This window comes from Chinchilla lanigera, unplaced genomic scaffold (assembly GCF_000276665.1).
Source record: "Chinchilla lanigera isolate Chin_1 unplaced genomic scaffold, ChiLan1.0 scaffold00147, whole genome shotgun sequence".
Lineage (NCBI taxonomy): Eukaryota > Metazoa > Chordata > Mammalia > Rodentia > Chinchillidae > Chinchilla > Chinchilla lanigera.
In genome coordinates, this window is record NW_004955548.1 from 780,747 (window position 1) to 801,743 (window position 20,997).

The following is a 20,997-nucleotide window of genomic DNA, read 5'->3' on the forward strand; positions in this document are numbered from 1 at the left end:
TTGTCTCAAAGTTGATCGTTCTCCTTGGAAATTACCCGCATACCTGACTCTGGCTTTTTCTTTAGCTTGTTATGTGAATTTACAGAGGTCTTACCTGTCTCTGGGTCTCTGTTGTCCTACCTATGCAATTATCACCATCCTATCCTACAGCTTGGTCACGATCTATCATGGAATCAACAACAGGCATTTTGTTCTCATTCAGGTAAAAAGAAGAAGCACTTGAAGGTAATTATTCTAAAAGACCAATTTGTCTTTATTTTGTTTCTAGAGCTGGGAGGAGGAGAAGTGTTTGTTTGCTAATAAATAAGGGAAGGGGAAAGGTGGAGAAGACCAAGCGCAACCAGGAGCAAGGGGTGCGTTGGACAGATTTGGAAGAACTCGGTGAGACAACATGTAGGTTTTTGACCCTGACCCCTTCATCACTGCCACCACTTCTATGGGTTCTCCTGCTTGTGCTGCCACATCCCACACTAATAGACCCAAGGATCAGTTGGAGGCTTTCAGGAACTCTTCTTTTTACTTCTACCCCCAATCCATATTTCTAGATGTCCTTACAGCACAGTGAAAACCCAGAAAAGCCTTAGGGAAAAAGAAGAAACAAAAATGAAACAATTGTCAGTGAAAGGCAGAAAGAGAAGAAGGACCCCTTAAAGAAGGGAGTATCCCTAAGGAGGTGGGGACAAGGGGAGGAGAAAGGGAGGAGGAGAGGAGGAGGAAAACAAGCCTGTCCCTTTAAGGGGGTTGGCTGTCAATCAGAAAGCCCTTTTCATTGCAGGAGAAGAGGACAAAGATACTCAGAGAGAAAAAGTAAAGGACTGAAGAAGGAGACTGGAGAGACCAGGATCTGACCAGCTGAACAGAGTCAGACGCAAAGCAGACTAGCCAGCCGGCTGCAATTGGAGTCAGAGTCCCAAAGACATGGGTGAGTTTCACAAACTTTAGCATCAAAGATTCAAGCAGGCACAGGAATTCACAAGATAATTTCCAAATTTGGGCTTTGGGGTTTTCCAGTGGCTTAAATGAATTGCGTTTTGGTACTTGCTTTCTTTTTTAATTCCTTAGGATTCAATTAGATTAACTCCTTCTCTGCTGTACTGAGCGTGATGCTATAATGCCAAAAATTCCAGCAGCGTGTGTGGAGCCACACAGATCTTTGGAGAGAGCGCAGAGAAGGATGTATGTGGCTATGTGTCCTCCTTCCCTTTCTCTTCCTTCTACCTTCTCTTTGATTCTAAGGCCTTAGCTATGGCTAGGTCAGCTGGAACCCTTGGTTCTACTGGAGGCAATGAAGTGTTAGCTAGTCCTCAAATGTATGAAATAAATGCTTGCTGGATACAAAATTTGAACCGTGCTTGGTATCAGTAGGAAGTTGGGACAACTGGGCAAGCAGGATTCAGGCTAGGCCATGGCAAAGCAGGGCATTCTCAGGTTCAGGAAATGAAAGTAAAGTCTTCAGTGGCTTCACCATGGGCCACAGACATGGAAGTTGTGTGTGTTTGTGTATGCATGCACACATATGAGTGGCCATTTCTTGTCAAGATCGTGGGATTCAGCCTTAATCCCTGCTATGACAAGCAGGCTATAGGAACTTAGCACTCTTGCTGAGTTGGTTGAGAAATGGAAGTTTTCCAGGTTTCCTGTGAACAAAGAGAGACCTGCGGTTATGTGGTAGTATCTATACAGAGTAAGACTTACAGAGTACAAGGGTCTTCATCCATACAGGAGCCCACAGAGACATGTAGAATTGCTTACATTTGGCAAAACAAGGCTGGCAGCTCAAACACTTTCTGAATGACATAAGATTCAATTGGCCCACATATTCACCATCAAATGTAGTACCATGTAGATGACAACAAGGTCCAGAGAGGGAGGTTCTCAATTATAAGTTGTTATCAGCCATTAGCTTGTTTCCTCCTGAATCACTGAGAAAGTTCTTTGAAACATGTATTCAGGTATGATAGTTAAGAGTGTAGAGCACTAGAGTAAGAGTTAGAGCAGGAAGTCTGCAGTCCCAGATTTGCATTTAATGAATTGTCTAGCCTTGGTGGATCGCTGTGAATAACTACTTTGTCATCTAGAAACTGAGGAGAGCAATAACTGCTTTGTCTGCTTTCAAGATTGAGGATCAAGTTATGATGATGTGGAACTCCTCTGAAAATTGGAAAACATTATAACAATTGTCAATCATAACACTGCCTATTATGGAGTAACGTGTGTAGAGGAAGATTCTTACCCCTTTCAAGGTGGTTGGATTTTCTTTGAGCACATTTTTTTTGTTCTTGGGTAAGAATCACTTGACCAATTATATGTCTCCAGGTATGAAGTGGATGTTGAGGAACTCAGTTCCATATCTAATGTCAGGGCAGTTGATTGGGTAGGTTATGCATTTGAAACAAAAAGGGTTATAAAGAAGAAAGTTGAATGTTACGTCTTCAGGGGATGAAACCCTTGAAGAAAAGATAAGAACAAGTAAGGTGATCACAAGAACTTTTTCTTGCTACAGAGACTGCGTAATTTCTTCTAGAGTGAGACTGGCACAGATAAGGGCATCATTGAGAATATTTATTTGGTCCCAGCTCCTGGAATGGGCACTACGTGGACCATATGCAGTAACAGGCAATCTCTAACAAGGTACTACACTGCTATTAGTTCTGATGTAGAGTGTGATACTGTTTAATTTGGAGTTGAATGTAACTTTAGAAGTTATCTAAGCCAACCCTCAATACAGAATTCACGTTTACAACATCAATTAAACATGTGCACTGCCACTGCTTAATCATCTCCAGGGATAGGAAGCTCACTACCTCCACCGCGTAGCTTTGTGAGGGAAGTGATAGCTCATTAAACTTCGTCCCACCTTGAAAGAGAGATGTTCCAAATGACTCGTTGGAATAGCAAAAGAACAAGAGAGGAGCCAAAACGTGGTAGCTGATTATTGTCTGCTCTGTAACACAAGGCCATTATTGAACAGCAAAACATTGGCTTCTGCAAGCCTGGGACTGTTACCATGGTAACCAGACTGTAATGCTTTCCTCGCAAAGTGGCCATTTGCTAAGCAGTGTAGTTTTGGCTCGCTTGGAGTAAGTGGGTGTACCCTGTACAAAAAATATGGAAGCAGAGCAGAGACTCAGTTTTACCAAATGCCTGAAGACTGACAGAATCCTATGAACGTGGTAAGAATACTAGGAGATAAAAAGACACTGCACATAAAGCAGCATTTTCACTTACTTGTCCTAGAGATATTGATCAAGGGTAGCCTTCCTCATCCAACTTTTCACCTTGGCCCTGAAGAGCCTGAATAGCTCTGGAAAAGCCAGGCAGATTAAAAGTTTGCCCTGCTTTAGGGGACTTACACCATGGGTCTGAACCAAGAAAGTGAGAAGTCTACTCAACAGCTGGACAGTTCCTTGGCTTTCTCTGAGCAATAACTTCCTCCACCCTGAGAGGTGAGTGGGAGGGGACACGTAGTCTCCAAACACATTAAGGTAGCAATCCGGCCAATAACATCATTTTCACCGTTGCCTTTTTGTGCACCATCTTTAAGCCTTGAAATATCATCCCTCCAGTGCAATTCTTTGACTTCATAAAAAGCAACATAGACATGCCTTCTCCTTTCACAGAATTTCATGTCTAGAGAAGATAAATTCAAGGCAGTGACATGATCAGGAACGGTCACATCAACTAGGAAGGTAAACAAATTAGTTTTCCTTTCCTGCCCTGCTCACAGGCCCAACACATGCCAAACTTACATCAAAACCTCACCAAGTACTGACTGATTAATCTCTTTGGCTATTTCAAAATAGTCTTAAGGAAGAAAACAACTTCCCTCAGATCAGCTTCCCCCAGATCAACCAAGGAGAGAAGAGAAACTGGTGGGAGACTGCCTAAGGAATGAGGTACAGCTACTATTGTCACTAGTGCCAGGTACCTGTCTTTCGTCTCCCCATAAATGGTCAAAGTGGAGCCAGTGTGCCCGGGATAGCTTTCACAGTCAAGCTTGTACTCCAGCATCCTAATGTTTGCACAGAAATTGGCATGTGTGTGTGTGTGTGTGTGTGTGTGTGTGTGTGTGTGTGTGCGCGCGCACGCGCGCGCCTATAAAGGAATACAGGACACAAGATGGTCCAGAATGCTGTTACCATGATAACACTCCTTTCCTAAAAAGGAGATTGGAACTTCTTTTAATTGAACCTTGCACACACGATTTGACTATCCAGCAGGCTTGGATTCCCAGACCCCAGTGGCTGCAGGACTCCTTTCCAGCACCTGAATGTGGTACTGATATCATGTAGGAAAGACAAGATTATAGGCAGGGCTTTGTCTGACCAGAATCAGGCTAGAAGCAAAAGTCTTTGTCTCTGGTACCTCCTGATAGTTGTTGTTTCACTCCTAGAACCCACTCACTGATCCCCATCCATCCCTAGTGCCAGTCACGGCTGCTCTAGTATCTTGGCCCTGTCAACTGCTACATGCCCTGATCAAGGAGGCCTCTGTTCATGGGGTGAGGTGAAGGGGTGGGTTCTGGGAGGCGGGTAAGACTGTAGTGCAGATTCGAGACTTAGGGAGATGGGGCCAGTTTCTCACTCAATGAGCCTGCCTGTTGTTTAGCTCTATTGTGCAGGGTTCTTCTATCTCTCCCTTTGTCAGCTGGATTCAAGGGACAAGCTGGGAATTGTGCAGGGTACAATTGGTCTCTTTCTACCATTCCTTTCGATGAAAACCCTTCCTTTCCTCCCTTTGATAAGTTCCCAAATTCACACTGAATTTCCATCTAGGAGCTAGTCCTTGAGGCGTGCCCAGGGCATGGGAAAGGAGGGAGGGCTTGGTAGTTCTTGGCTTCTGCTTAAAGAGACAGCATCACGATCAACACAATCACTACGATAGACCTGGACTGAGTCACGGTGATTGGGTTTCTCTCTATCAGAGAACATTGGTGAGAAAGACTTGAAGTTCTGTTATGGATTAATTAGATTTGTTTGCAGAGTTTGCAGATAACTGTAGTCAACTCAGAACTGATTCATTCTTTTGCTTACTTTTGTCTGCAGGACTTGGTTATATCTGTTTTAACACATACTTCTAGATAACTTTGTTTTTGGTTATAGGTATAATTTTGTTCTCCCAAATAAAATCGTGAGTTCTCTGTAGAAAGCTATTGGGCCTCCTAATCCCCTTCTGTTTTTCATTGTCTCTAGGTCACTGCTAATGTGTTTAATGCTTGTCCTGAATCCACATAAATAGAAATGAAAGGAAAACAGTGGAGAAGGGTCAGGCAGTTTAATCCAATTGAGTTCACTGAGTAATATTATTAGTGTATAGTTCTTTTATGCCCTCTCTATACGTCATGGGCTCTGAAAGCCTGAAAGTATGAGAATGTCTTTCGAGACAGCAAAGAACTTCTCCTGATTTCTCACAAGCTTCCTAAATCCAGCTCAGATCCTTTTAATTATGAGGAGTTTTGAAATGGACAGGCTGTGGTTTTAGGGTATTATTTACACATAACCAAGTTCATTTGTTTGGCTGTGAAAAATCAGAGCAAACCCAATAGATCTTTCTCAGAATGCTTCAGTTATCAAATACTTTTCTGAAAAGATAATGTCTTACATGTAACAAGATTTTCCCAAATGAAATTCAAAATTTGGTATTTTGTTGGACTGACTGAGATTCTCCATTTTTGCCAAATTAAATGCCCTCCCAATAAATATTTAACCTGAAGTGTGAAGAGATGGACATTTGATGCTTATGCAGGTACTGTTAAATTGTTTATGGCTCAATAGTGGTAGACTTACCTAAGACCATTTATTTCAGACTCCGCATTAGAGATGCATTGAAAACTATGCCCTTCTTGTCTCTTGCTTTGAGCACCAGTGGAACAGAAAAATGGGTGCTAAGTTATCTGATTGCTAAGAAAATAGAGAAACATGGATGTAAATAATTAAGGCATCAAGTGATTCAGAGTCCCTCTGAAAGCTTGTCACCCAGTAAAAACACTACTTATGATACCTTTTGGGTTTTTTTTTTTTTTTTTCCCCCTCCGGTACCAGGAACCGAACTCACGACCTTGCGCTTGCCAGGCAGGCGCTTTGCCGCTGAGCTAAACCCCCAGCCCTGCCTTTTGGTTACTTGGACAATGATCAAGGGATCAAATACACTAAAGGATGGTTTTTCCTCTCATCTTTAAGACAGGCTATCTTAGCACGATGAGAGGAAAAATCATCCTTCATGTATTATATAGAGGGTGCATCAGCTAAAACCCGCAGTGGAATTCTCCATTTGGCTAGCAAGAGTTCTAGTTTCTCTATCCCCGATCACACCTGCACCGCCGTTTAGCCCTTCCCTGGGTGAAAAGGCTGGGGTGAGCTTGAGTGGGCCCAGGATGGCCACTTGCTTGGGTGGGTGGCTCTCCTTACCCTGAGCTAAAGAAACAGTCCTGTCATTGTTCCCTGGGTCTGACCCCCTCCCCACCCCCAGGCCTGAAGGCCCCTGCAGAATACCAATGAGGCTCCTGAGATCTCCAGAGAAAAACAAGGCTTCTTTGTCTAAGGGAGCTATAGAGGGCTCTGTCCAAACTCTGACCCTGTGCTGATGAGAGAGGGAAAAGCAGGATCACTGACCTTCTCTCCCCCCACCCTCAAACTACAGAAAGCTTCTTTCCTAGAACAGTGTAAGAGTTCAAGGGTGTGAAGACATTGGCAGACCAGAGAAGGCAAACAGCAGTACTGTTCACTTCTGAGCCCCTTTAATTGATTGACACGGTGCATCTAGTATCTTGACAAAGAAGAAGGTCAGTTTCTACAATCTATCCTCAGAACAGTGATCAATTTCAGTTGTTCTGTTTTTCTCTCTGGTACATGTGTGTGTGTTTTGCATATATGAACACATGTATGTATATAAAACATATGTGCATGCATACACCACAGGGCAGCAGCGATGAGGCGCTCTTACTAAGCACTTTTGGGAAGTTCATGCTGAGTAATCTCAGCCTCCACTCACAGTGGCACAACTACAAATCGATTGTTTCTCATGGAGGCCAAGTTCTCTGGCAGTAGTATTTCAATTTAGTTCATGGAAAAGGAAAGGAGCACAATTTTGTTACAGATGTTTGCTACATGCTTTGCTTGGCTTGAACTTCTAAGCTTCCTCTCTGGTGTGACGTATACAAGGATCTTTTTTTTTTTTTTTTTTTTTTTTTTTTTTTTTTTTTTTACAAGGATCTTTGACGAAGAGGCTTTTTGAAGTGCAGGGAAGGGCTGCAATTTCAGGGAATGATGGGTAATAGGACTCCCTTATTTTGTGCCTTTAAGACCAGAGACAAGTGATCGAGACAATTTGGTCCTTGAAAATCTGTTCATATTGATGCTATTCAGCCATGCAAATCTCTGTGTATTCAAGCACTCAAGACTAAAAAGAAACTGTGGTAGAATTAAGGGCTAAGAAAAAGGACTCCCATGTCTCTTGGCACGCTGTTATAAATAAGTAAAGTTAGTTTGGAGAAATGCTTAGATATAAAAACCCAAATCAGTTAATACAATTTATTTTCTTTCTATAAGGAACCACAACATGTTTATCCAAACATCACACCTTGCCAGCACATGTGCTGGTTACTTGTGTGTATGCATACTACATGACACACACAATCAGGTATATATGTAATTTATACACATGTGCATATATAAGTATATATTATATACATGTACACACATGCACTTTATATTGTTTGTATACATTGATATATGTATATGTACAAATATATATATTAATTTAAAATTTTTGTCTGAAGAGATTAATGGGTTTTTTTTCCCCATTTAGGGTTCTGAGGCCAGAGGGAGGCACCCATTTACCCATCTATTGAGTCTTTGACTTGGCATTTGATAAGCTTCATCGCACAGGGCACCTTAAAAAATGGGGCTAGTCCTTGTGACACAGCTGCTTCTAGAGCCTATGAATTTTTGTACGCCTTCTTGTTTCTCAGAAACATTGGCACTGGGCAGGGGTACCAGGTGTGGGGACCTCAGGGATTTTTAGCACTATAAAACCCGGATGTCCCCAGGCCCTGGTGTGTTTTCCTTGTACCAGAAAGACATTTTTTGCTTGGTTGACTTTGTTTAAGGTCTCGTTGTGGCTGTACTGACAAAATCTTAGTTTGGGACCAAGGATGAGGGCATTGGCCATGCTACCATACAGAGGGTAAGACAATCATTCCAAGTGACGAAAAATCATTAAGCCTGCATTTTTATTACTGTGAATAATAGCAATCTTCCGATTATCATTTCTTGGCTTGCCATGGGACACGATAGACAATTGAGAAGAGCCTTTCTCTTTGCACTGCTCTCCACATATCCAGACTGAGAACTGAGCATTCCTTGCAACAAATATACCCAGCATTCAGGATATCCAGGAGCATGAAATATCCAGTGTTTCCTCCACCTGGAATGCTCTCTAGGCTCAAATTATGTCTGATAATATCAACATTTCTGGCTTGCACTCATCTATTCTGGAACTACAAGTGCATTTACCCTTGGTAATCATTTACCTCACTGGCTGGAATTGTTAGTTGAAAATATTAGGTCTACCTAGTTAATTCTTCCTCAGTGATCTGAAAACTTCCATCTGACTGAATCTACATCTTTTTGTCTTCAGCACCCATATTAAAATCCAGCACAATGTCGGGCACATGGTAAATAGCCCATAAATAGTTGATGGATGACTAAAACAAGCAAACAGAAAGACTGCAACAATATGAAAAGAGGGACTGATTCCATAATCTCTCTGGTTTACTACTTGAGTTACTGAATTATTTTTAAAAATAACCATAGTATTGGGAATGAAGAGCAAGGATTTCTTTTAAAGAATGGAACAACATGAGGATTCTGGGTCAATGTCACATGCTCCAAACCCAAACCTCTAGATTCTCCTGCTGTTGGACTTCAGGGTGACCGATTTCTCAGGGCTTGGCAACACAGGGCCACCCCGTGTGGCACAGAGGTATTGCGTAGATGAGTTACCCCATGTGTGTGCCTCACTGTTCCCTCTCTTCCTTCCCAGGTTTGTTAGAGTGCTGTGCAAGATGTCTGGTAGGGGCCCCCTTTGCTTCCCTGGTGGCCACTGGATTGTGTTTCTTTGGAGTGGCACTGTTCTGTGGTTGTGGACATGAAGCACTCACTGGCACAGAAAAACTAATTGAGACCTATTTCTCCAAAAACTACCAGGACTATGAATATCTCATCAATGTGTAAGTACCTGTCATCTCACACAGACTCATCTGTTTTCTCCGCTTCATCTTTGAGATACGGAATTCCTCAGTACCTCTGTGAACTAGTAGGGGGTCGGGGTAGAGTCAGACAGGATTCCTGGGTTTTCCTTCTGTGTGGAGACCCCATCTGTGCCACACCTGAATTCCAAAATGCAGGGAGAAAGAGTGCCAGATTCAGAATGGGGTGGTCTTTCTGTCTGCCAGCCGCCCCCCCGCCTTATCCTTGTTTTCTCATGCATGTTCTAGCTTCTGGTGGGTACAGCCAGTGTTGCTTGACTTGCCCCTACAGTGTTAGGTATGGAGAACGGAGGGGAGGCGCAATGACTCCAAAGAATAGGCTTCATTCTCTTGGTTTGACACACTGTGTACGTCTGCTCAGGCTTAGTGCTGAACTCCTGCTCATAGAGCAAGTTAGACTGCTGACCTTTCAGCTCTCTCCCTTTCTGTGTAGCTCCTCTCTTCTATGAGGTAGCATCTCTGAAGGGTCAAGCAAAAGAAAAGAGGGCCCTCCTGGTTCTTTAGCTTGTAGGTTAGGCAACAGGTGGGGGCAGAAGCCTGTGCTCCTGGCTGCTTGGCTACCTGTATTCACTGACTTCAGTAAAGATAAAGTGAAAGCATAGGGGAGAATCCTAGTGATTCTTCTAAAGATGCTTTAACATTGTCAAGGTGCAGCTTAGATAGATGACAGATAGATAAATAGATACATAGATAGATGATAGATAGATACATAGGTAGGTAGATAGGAAAGGTAGATGATAGATGATAGATAGGTAGATAGATAGGAAGATAGATGGAAGATAGTTGATAGATACATAGATAGATACATAGATAGATAGATACATAGATAGGAAGATAGGTAGATAGATAGATAGATAGATAGATAGATAGATAGATCTCACTTACGTGAGAAAAGAGCTAGGTTCTCAGTTCACACGATTGCTCTCTTCCATCTGTTAATGCAGGATCCATGCTTTCCAGTATGTCATCTATGGAACTGCCTCTTTCTTCTTCCTTTATGGGGCCCTCCTGCTGGCTGAGGGCTTCTACACCACCGGTGCAGTCAGGCAGATCTTTGGCGACTACAAGACCACCATCTGCGGCAAGGGCCTGAGCGCAACGGTAACAGGGGGCCAGAAGGGGAGGGGTTCCAGAGGCCAACATCAAGCTCATTCTTTGGAGCGGGTGTGTCATTGTTTGGGAAAATGGCTAGGACATCCCGACAAGGTGATCATCCTCAGGATTTTGTGGCAATAACAAGGGGTGGGGGACAACTGGGCATAAATCTGTGGTCTCATCCCCACCCAAGGCTGGGTCCTCTCCAGGGGCCTGGCTTTTGAGTGAGGAAGCGATGGCTACAGCCAAATGAGATGGTCAGGAAGAACGTGGTGCCTGGCTGGCTTAGCCTCACCTTTTAAAGGTTCCCTAGCAAATTTTATATCAAAATGAAAAGCATGAGTTTCTGGGATGCTTTTGAATAATCAGACCATTTCTAAGCCATCTGTTGGTATCCATTTACTCCCTTCCTAGGAGGGCCCACAAGAGTGGTCTGACTGCATGAGTCTAAAATGCTGCTCATGGGATTGAGTCTTACCTCTCAGAGGAAGGGTGTATCATAGAAATTAACTAACGCCAAGGTAGAATGCACAATATTTTGGGATCTTACATTGTTGGAGGTCCCAGAGGGAATTACAGTAAATCTACATATTTAATGATTTGTCTCTTCATGAAAGTGATCTATGCTTCTGGGAAAACATACATTAGTTTTCAGTCTCTAAAGATCTTTTGTGGGCTGGGCTGGGGATTTGGTTCAGTGATAGAGCAAAATTTGTCTAGCATGTAAAGGTCCTGGGTTCAATCCCCAGCACCACAAAAAGAAAAATAGAAAAGAAAGGCCTTTTGGGAGCTGAGCATGTGTGGGTTGTGGTGATTTCTTTTTTATGGCCAGCAGTTTGCTTGGAAAGGTTTTTGTATTTGAAATGTAAATATCTTATTGGCTTTATTCAGTGACCAGGGAACCAAAATCCTGAAAGCAGGAACATTTTCTAAGCTCAGCCGAAGGCACAAAATGGCACGACTTTCTTTCCAGATCTGTTTTGGTTTCTTTACACCTTATTTGCCAAAAAACTCCCCTGAAGCCTCTCTAACCCAGGGGTCCTCCTCACTCCAACCCCTTCCCTATTTTCCCTTCCTTCCGTCACACTTGGGGCCAGTTCTCTAGTAAATGCTGCCAGTAACACTTGGCAGAGGCGTCCTGCTCGCTAATTTCATTTGGGGGAGATCCCTGGAGTGTGGTTTCATTGGCACAGACCATTCCAGGATCTCCCAGTTTGTGTTTCAACATCTGCAGCCTGATGCTGATTTCTAACTACTCCGTGTCAATTGTTCTAGTTCGTGGGCATCACCTATGCCCTGACCATTGTGTGGCTCCTGGTGTTTGCCTGTTCTGCTGTGCCTGTGTACATTTACTTCAATACGTGGACTACCTGCCAATCTATTGCCTTCCCCAGCAAGACCTCTGCCAGTATAGGCAGTCTCTGCGCTGATGCCAGAATGTATGGTGAGTTAGGGTACTGGTGCCTTAGCTCCCCTACCAGCCACGGAAGCAACATATATTTATTTCTTTTCTTAGTGTAAGGAGGGTGGTGGTAATGGGCAAAATGCAAGATAATGAGTGCCTGCATTACAGTTTGTTAATTCCTTCCCACTGAAACAGGAGCACTTTCTTCCCTGGGAAGGGACCTTGGAAGTGGTGCGGGTTTTCTCGGCCGTTCCTGCTGTCCTAATCTGGTTAACTGCTATTTTCAGCCCTAAAGCAACATATTTCAATAAAAACCACAAGACTTTCAACTATTAGAGAGCACCTTTGTGTTTTTTACATAAAACTTTGGAAAATAGGATCCTGATTGTTGGCAGTATCCAACTTTACAGCCAGAATAATTAGAGGAGAAAGGACTTGGGGTGGGGTGTCTCCGTGTGGCCCGCTAACTCCATGAAGCTTACCATGGTTGCTGTTTACATCTTACTTAGGTGTTCTTCCGTGGAATGCTTTCCCTGGCAAGGTTTGCGGCTCCAACCTCCTGTCGATCTGCAAAACAGCTGAGGTGAGTGGGCCATTTGGGTTATTCTGCAATGAAATAACTATAGCGTAGAAATTTCTACCTGTGGGCTTTAATCTTTCTCTTTGGTGTATTTTGAATTAGAAGATTACTGTTCTAGGGAATATTGGCTAAGTATGCCTGAGTCAATGAGCATGGATGGCTAAAAACACTCATTTTCCCTTGAGCAGCATAGAAAAACTATTCCAGAACATTTCCCTTAAAGAAAAATGTGTAGCTTTAAGCAGAGATAGAGTTTAATTGTGAAATTCCCCAAATGAAAATTTTCACCTTTTAGTTACAAACCATATCAAGAAAATGGGCTATGCACAGAGACACACATCAGTTCTATAAAACTCCTTCAATTTGGAACTAGTTAATCTCTAATGAGAGGTCAAAGAAGTACATTTGAAAAAGGAAAACACTTTATTGAAAACAGATATACACAAATGAGACAAGGAAATAAGAGTAAATCCTGGGGAGAAAGGTACTGAAGAACTTCTTTGAAAGCAAAGTGTTGAATTTAAACTTTGAGACCCTGGACACAGCTGTAGGGAAAGAGTTGATTACTTGGCAGCATTGCACGATTGTATGAGTTGTCTGTGTTCTGGGTGCAGTGCGGCAGGGAGTGTATTTTACACTGAAGAACTGGAAGTCTACACATACAGGCAAACATTTAGAGATGTGTAATTTTTTTTTTTTCCGATACCGGGAATTGAACTCACGACCTTGCGCTTGCCAGACAGGCGCTGTGCCGCTGAGCTAAATCCCCAGCCCTAGAGATGTGTAATTAACACACAAAAATATCAGTGTGTACAGAAAGCTGCATTCACATTTATAGTAGATCATATTTTTTTGTTTTTGCTGTGGTAAGAAATAGTTTTCCTTCTCACATTTTCCTGCAGTTCCAAATGACCTTCCACCTGTTTATTGCTGCGTTTGTGGGGGCTGCGGCCACACTGGTTTCCCTGGTGAGTGTCTTTGAATGATCTCAGCAAATAGAGAGTTCTGGGATCGGTTAGGTACAGCTATGCTGAAAGGCAAGAAGACTGACTCTTTCCAAGCTTGAAATGCTGAAGAGAAACTACAAGGAAGATAGAGGAAGGGGTAGGGTTATACACTTCCGATTTGTGTTTGCTAGGTAGAAAGATTTCAGCAATTAGAGAGGAACAGCAAAAATGATGTCAGGAAAAGGGAATTAAGATATTCGTAGCAATGAGTGATGACATAGGATTTTGACACATCACGTAATATTGCTAAATGCTTTGTAGTCACAGATTACGGTTGATTCTCAACATAGCCTGGCCAGTCAGTTACATGAATACTGAAACATTACTAAACATGATTGGCTATCGTCTAGCATTCTATATACTATAAATATTAGTCCATCTTGGGTGATCTCCAATGGATTTAGATACTGTCATGGAAATATTGGAAAGACCTCCATTATTGGAACTGTTATGATTATAATGCAATTCTGTGTTCTGGGTTTAACTGATGATGTGGTGCAGTGTCAAAGAGGTGTGTTCACTGTGGAGATTAAAAACCTCGGGCACTAAACAGTGCAGCAATTTACCTGAAATCGTTGGATAAGCAGTGAATGGACAAGGATGAGTTCAGAGAATTTTCTCCCCTACTTCTGAGGCTTTTGTATAAAGTTAGCTGATTTTTCACTTTATAAAATAAATTGATGCATTAAGCAAAGGAAGTCTGTGCTCCATCCTATGGTTGTGTGTCTACAGCAAGCACCCCATGGCTACAAGTCACTCAGACATGTGAATGTGACAGTACCTTTGTGCTGTTCACTTCCCTGAGGAAATCCAGGTGCTAGACTGAGCATAGGTGTGGCATAAACCTTTATTGATTCAGTTCTTTAGGCCTGGGCCATTGGAAGGAAATACCTCAAAGAGGATTTCGACTCAAGTGTATGGACAGAAAGCCTGGGAGGTGTTGCATTTTTTCCCAAAGGAGAATTTCCTCCTTTATTTAGTTATGCTTTTATTTCTACCCTCTGAATTCCCAACAGGATTTGAGGAAGGAGAGCTTCCTTTTCTACTGTTACTCATATTCTCTCTTCTGTTCCCTACAGCTCACCTTTATGATCGCTGCCACTTACAACTTCGCCGTTCTTAAACTCATGGGCCGAGGCACCAAGTTCTGATCTCCAGTAGAAATCCCCCTTTTCCCTAATAGCGAGGCTCTAACCGTATAGCCTACAACACTGCGTCTCCCGTCTTAACTCTGCCTTTGCTGCTGACTGGTCCTCTTCTTACTTGATGAGTGTAACAGGATAGGAGAGTCTTGCAGTGATTAATTCCTCTGTGTGGACTCTCCCTCTTATGTACCTCTTTTAGTCATTTTGCTTCACAGCTGGTTCCTGTGAGAAATGGGAAATGTGTGAGGTGACTCCCCAACTGCAAGTTACAAAGAAATGGAAGCTCTAATTCAATTTCTAAGCATCTCCTGAGGACTTAGAAGTACTTCCTTCTCAAAGGCCTCTTCCACGGATGGAAACAAAATGGAAAGAAAGATGTTCAGGTAGAGAGAAGGAATGTCTTTGGTCCCTTGCCATCTAGAGGGGCCAAATATATTCTCCTTGGCGTACAAAACAGAGAACTCATTCCTGTCTCCCTATTAGCACTACAGATAGAAGGGAAAATACCATCAAAATAATAAGAACATTTGCCCAAATCTGCCTATGCAGCTGGGGGAAGGGAGGTCAAAGCAAGGATCTTTCACCCTCAGAAAGAGAGCTCTGACCCCAGTGGTGATGGACTATTTAAGCCCTAACTCAGCCAATCTTACTTATTGTATAAGGAAGCATTAGTGTCTGTGTAGACTAAGGGGGCATCTGGCCTTATACCTAGTTAGGAAGAGAAACAGGGTGTTGTCAGCATCTTTTCACTCCCTTCTACTTAATAACTGCTACCATGGCAACCCTGTGGTTTCCAAGGAGCTGAGAATAGAAGGAAACTAGCTTACTCAGAAAAAAAGAAGACAGGCCTAAAGAGCAACAGTTACTGGCGGCTAGTGGCGTAGCTCAGGATGGCCCTCTGGTAGACACAGGATAGATAACTCTTTGGATAGCACGTCTTTTCTTCTGTTCAATTATTGTGTGCTCTGGCCTCTGTCATATCTTCACAATGGTGCTCTTTTCATAGGGTTTTACCCGTTCAGTCATAGTAAGTGATTTGAAGATCTTGACTTGTTTCAGAACGATGCACATTTCACATTTTACAATTTGCTTATCACTTGTTTGGGGTTGTATCAGAAAGGTCTGGAGAATGAGTCTTTGATTATATTTCTTCTTTTAAAAAAGGACAGCTGAACAGTCAACATCAGAAATGATATTTAAAATTGGCTAGTAAAAAATAAAATAAAATAGGCTAGTTCCGTGAAACTATTGGAATTTTCTACAAGTATTCTGCCCTTTGTAGAAACAGATTCGGTGAATTTGATCCTTAATTTGAATAACCTGTTTGATCATTTTTTCCAGCTAATCAGAGATTATTTTGCTTAGTGATGTTATCTTGGCATGTTAAGAGTTTGATTTACCATAGAGGTTATTTTTTCCTGGCGTAGATTGCATAACGGAATGCACCAGCTGTCAGCTATTCAGTTGGCAAACTTCCATGAAAAAGGACAGAAGAGTTTGAAACCTGAACAGCTTCTGGATTTCAGTCTTTTTCTGTTTTTGTTAACTTTGGGTTAAACAAATATATATATCACACTGATTCTTACTGAAGGCAAGAATTTTATAGCAGTTCTTTGGTTTTAAAGAATTATGTTTTCTTTTCCCCTAAAGCGGTTTAGGTTTTAGCAATGTTTAGGAGACGTAGTATCTTTACAAAAAGAAGCTTGATATTTATTTTTAGACCAGAATACAAGATGAGCTTCCAGGCTACATAAAGGGAGGAGAGGAAAAAGGCTCTATAAGAAACCAATCAAGATCAAGGAAAGTGAAGTAATACATATTTTGTGTTTTGTTTTGATTTAATAACATAACAAATAACCAACCCTTTTCTGAAAACCTCACATGAATACATATACACATGTACACACACAAAGAAATTTAATCAACTGAAAGTGTTTCCTTTATTTCCGATATAGAATTTCAATTTTAACACACATAAAGAATAAACTTTTAGAAACTTATCTTACAAAATGTATTTTATAAAATTAAAGAAAATAAAGTTAAGAATGTTATCAATCAAACATTGTGTCCTTTGAATTATTCCAACCTCACGACAGAACTGAAGAACTGTACTACCTTGGTACTTCATACATGACTAATACTGAACTTTATCTGGAAACTGCTAGATGAAAGGTTTGCAGTTGTTTTGTTTTGAGATGGGGTTTTGGTGTATTTCACACGCTGACTTCAAACCTCTTCGTTCAAGCCACCCTCCTCACTCAGCTTCTAGAGCACCTGAGACTAGAGTCACACATCACCACATCCAGCTTAGAGGTTTAAAAATGTAATGTTTGTAGAAGAACAGATATGCCAGGGGCAATGTAAATATAAACAGGCTACGGCAAGGCAATACTAAAATAAATTAGTGAAACTTACTGCCCTGCAGGGCTTGCCGCACTAGTCCTTAAAGTGCTGTCACAGCCCTAGGTTAGAATTTGTCAGTCTCTGATGCCCCGCCTAAAAAGAAAAGCTAATTCTAAATTAGCTGTGTATTTATTGTCCCACAGTTGCAATTGGCAAGGAGCATGATGGGAGACTTTAGCTGGAGGTGACAAGTCAGTCATCATTAGGAGATCCATTTGAAGGTACTTTCAATGCAGTCCTCTGATTTCTTCTTTGCCACAATTAATATTCTGCAAATGAATCTGGCCGAATGGCTTTAAGACAAAAAAGAATAAAAATATGAGTGACAAAGACTTATTTTTAGGCACTGGTAAACAAGGGCACAGCATCATATTGTGGAAAATTGATTCAGGGTGCTACAGAGTGAATGTATTTTTGCCTTGGAGGAGCCGAAAACCAGTACCCAAGAAAGCTGTGTTTTCCATCTGCCCTTATTTGCCTCTGCCCTCTGGGACGGATCTATAGACGGAGTTTCCAAGCTCTCAGAAACTGACAGCATCTCCAGTCTATCAATTGAGTCCATTATTCCTAGCTCTCCCACACACTATAAACCTCCTTTCTCTGAACTGAAAGAGCCCTCTTTGTGCTTAGATCAGCCAAAGATCAAGATGCAGCAGTATAAACAAGAAACATTTTCTTACAGCGTCAGTTATATGGCTTTTCCTATCTGCAGGGTCAGTACTGAGTGCAAGTATGCTGTGTGTGGAAGCTGCAGCTTTGTCCAAAGCAGCATTCAGTCATTCTGTATACATTTTTTGAACACTTACTAAGCTTCGTGCTAACCCCTGGGAGGTTCGAGTTTGGGAGCTGTGTGGGTAATTCAGTGACGGGGGCATGATCCTGGACGTAAGGATCTCTTTTACCATCAGTCACAACACGGAAGCCTCCCAGAGCGGACTAGAGTGGAGGCAGGGGAGATGCAAAAAGCAATCTGACTGACTGACTGCAATGGACACCTGATTTCTGTCCTCAGTATGTAGGAGAGGTGGTGGATAAGGGTCATGACTTTATGGGTCACGACTTTTTTTTTTCTAGGGCCCTGCTAAAAACAAAACTTCAATTTAGAGTCTTGAAAGCTTGTGACTTGTTCTATGTCATCCTGCCTCTTGCCTTACATGTGACAGCATTTATGCACAGACTGGCACAATGCCTGTGCTTGCTTCCACCCACTCAGTCATTTGAAGAGTCAGAGGGCACATGGATTAGGATTTAAATAAACACAAGCCATTCAGTCTGCCTGTTCTCTCTCCATCAAGGCTAAATCTGAGAAGTAAAGGAAGGGCAATGCAAGACACAAGGTCCTTTTCTCTTTCTACTTCCTTACTGTGAATACACTTAGTGTGTGCGTATTTTCACACTGACAGCTTGATGAATATGAAGTCATAATCATTCTTATATCTACAAATCAATACTTGGCCTTTTTTTACTCTAGTAAGTGGTAAAGAATTTAAACCAATATTTATAACTTGGGAAAATTTTTATTGTTCACTCACTTGTGTTGAAGCAAGCAGCTGTATTTTTATTTTTATTGTCTCACAAATGTTAATGTTTATGTGCTCATATCCCAGTACTTCTGAATTGTTCTACTTTATTCCAAAGAAAAAATAGGATAAAATATAAAATAAAATAATTTGTGCACTATGAAACAAAGGAAATCCAAACTTAACATTTAAAAACTTAACAAATACGGATTTAATAGGTTTTCTGTGCCAAAATATGCTAGATCTTTCTAAAACAGCAGTGAAGTAAAGAGATACAGCCTCAGTGATCATGGAGCTCAGTTAAACAAAGGAAGGGCTAGAAGGGAGATAGGAAGCATGGGGGAAAATGAGACTGTCGAACCTTTGGAAAAAAAAGAATCAGAGAGAAATTTGTGCAGTTCCAAAAGAAACAAATGTTACATGAAAGAAGATATAGACACCCAAATGTGCATCTAGAGAAAGAGGCCTGCCAATCTATGATATTCAGGGTTGAAAATGTTTAATAGCCTTGGACTGATTTGCTTACCAACTTGACAATTAACCCACCTCTGGGTTTCAAAGGACCTGGCTTCATCCTACTGTGTATACTGTGTTAAACTCTATCTTTCAAAGATCAAAAGGAAGAAAACACAAAGCAGATTCTGAGAGTTGCAATACTGAAACCAAACCAAACAGCTGATAGCTTAAAGTCCATAGATGCTTTTAATTCTAATAGGTGATAAATTGAGATGTATACCAGCAACTGGTATAAATGAAGGGAAATGTAGGTCTCATTCACATTAACAAAAAATGCGAATGTAAACATAAGAATTTTCCTATACGCTGGTGACATATTATTGTAATCTACAAATGATCTCACTAAACAAATAGCTTAGCTAATTATGACTAGAGAGAAAGCCTACATATCAATATTTTTAAAAACAAATTTGTCATTTTTGGTAGATGTTTCCAACTTCTTCATAAATAATATAAAAATTCCATAGACCAAGTACTTAAGGATATAGTTGGGAGCTAATTTATGTAGAAGGACATAAGTAAATTATATTTCTCAAAGTTAGATTGTTTATGTTTACTGAATTTGTGTGCATGTTGTTGGTTTGTTTCTAATAGCTGAAGTGGTTTAAAACAATTTAAAAATACTTTTCAGCTTAACAGTTTTTAGCCATACTTCATGACATAGATGTTTTTGGACAATAACTGTTGTATTATTATTATTATCAGTATTGGTGCATATTAATTATACAAACTAATAGGCTTTACTTTGATATTTCCCTACATGCGTATATCATGCTCTGATTTTCTTTTTTTTCTTTTTTAGACAGGATCTCACTATGCCCAGGTTGGTCTTGAAATCACTTTGTAGCCCAGGCTGGCCTTAAACTCACAACAATCCTCCTGCCTCAGCTTCCCAAGTGCTGGGATTACAGGCATGGGCCACCACATCTGGCATGATTTTCATTTTTTTTTTTTTTTGATGGCTTATATTTCTCAGCATTTAAAAAGACCCCAAATAATTGTCTGAAGAGAATCTTGGCCCAGTTCACAGGCAAATCTCTCCAACAAGAATAGCTACACTTTCTTGAGTATTCTGCAAAATACTTCACACATCTTATTTCACTTAACCCTCAATCAGGCTTACGAGGCAGAAGCATCTCCAGTGTGGAGCACATGCCCTTATTCATCACATCGCTTTCCTCATGAGGATGTTGATCCTATTCCAGCTCAGCTGACTTCTAAAACTGCAGCGATTAGCTGAATTAAGGTGTTTGTCAGAGAGTAGAATAGAACCCCCCACTGATAGAAGTAGTTAGGGAGGACAACCAGAAGGAAGTGTGGTCACTTAATTCCCTAGTCATTTCCAAATATATCTATTTTACATCTTAATCAGTAAAAAACACTGGACACTCCCACCAACCATGTCTTTGCTGATTTAATTGTGGTCTGAGGACAAATAGCACCAGGGTCATCTGGGAGATGGCTAAAAATGCAGTCTTAGGCCCTGACCTACAACTACTAAATCAGAAACTGCATTTTAACAAGACCCTAGGATGAATATATTAACATTATATTCATTTACTGCTGTTCTAATATATTAACCTTAACCCTAAAGTATGTAAAATAGGACATTTAAAATGAGGCTAATATGAAATAATATTTCAAAATGAATTTTTATTTTATTTAATGATATACAAAGTTGATTTCTTATTTGAGAAATGTTACTATGAACATTTTAGTGATACAACATGATTAGGTATGCCTCATTAGTTTCAAAATCATGGCCTATCATTTTGGAATACTGAGTGCAATTTAAACTGACAATAGTCTTGAGTGGATGTCATAGCAAAAATGATACCTTACAGAGATTCATGGATCTACATGGACCCAACTTGGCATTGGCTGTGCTCAGTAAATCATGCTATTAAATTTTCACTTTCACCTGCATAATTACATAAAGGTTTTTGTTGAAATTTGGCTTCTTTAACATCAATCAGTAGCTCTTGTAAGCTAAACTATTGTTTATGACTGCACTCAAGATACTGAAGTAGACTCTTTTAGGTAGGTTAAAAATGTTCT

The 20,997-nt window shown here is 41.1% G+C and overlaps 1 protein-coding gene across 2 annotated transcripts; it reads left to right on the forward strand.

The window, feature by feature from the left end:
- Positions 1–775: 775 nt before the first annotated feature.
- Plp1 (proteolipid protein 1) lies at positions 776–16,500 on the forward strand. Of its 2 annotated transcripts, none has more exons than XM_005411997.1 (7): positions 776–922; positions 9,043–9,229; positions 10,213–10,474; positions 11,639–11,807; positions 12,278–12,351; positions 13,251–13,316; positions 14,435–16,500. In XM_005411997.1, exons 1-7 carry the CDS (start codon positions 919–921, stop codon positions 14,504–14,506), a joined length of 834 nt encoding a protein of 277 aa, XP_005412054.1. In that variant the 5' UTR covers positions 776–918; the 3' UTR covers positions 14,507–16,500. The 2 variants fall into 2 exon arrangements, with proteins under 2 accessions (XP_005412054.1, XP_005412055.2); XM_005411998.2 differs by having other exon boundaries at positions 10,213–10,369.
- Positions 16,501–20,997: the final 4,497 nt, after the last annotated feature.

Bases quoted from the DNA above. Each gene is read 5' to 3' on its own strand.
- Plp1 (XM_005411997.1), top strand. The intron at 10,475-11,638 runs GTGATCATCCTC...CAATTGTTCTAG, and splicing joins GGCTAGGACATCCCGACAAG to TTCGTGGGCATCACCTATGC. The intron at 11,808-12,277 runs GTGAGTTAGGGT...CATCTTACTTAG, and splicing joins CGCTGATGCCAGAATGTATG to GTGTTCTTCCGTGGAATGCT.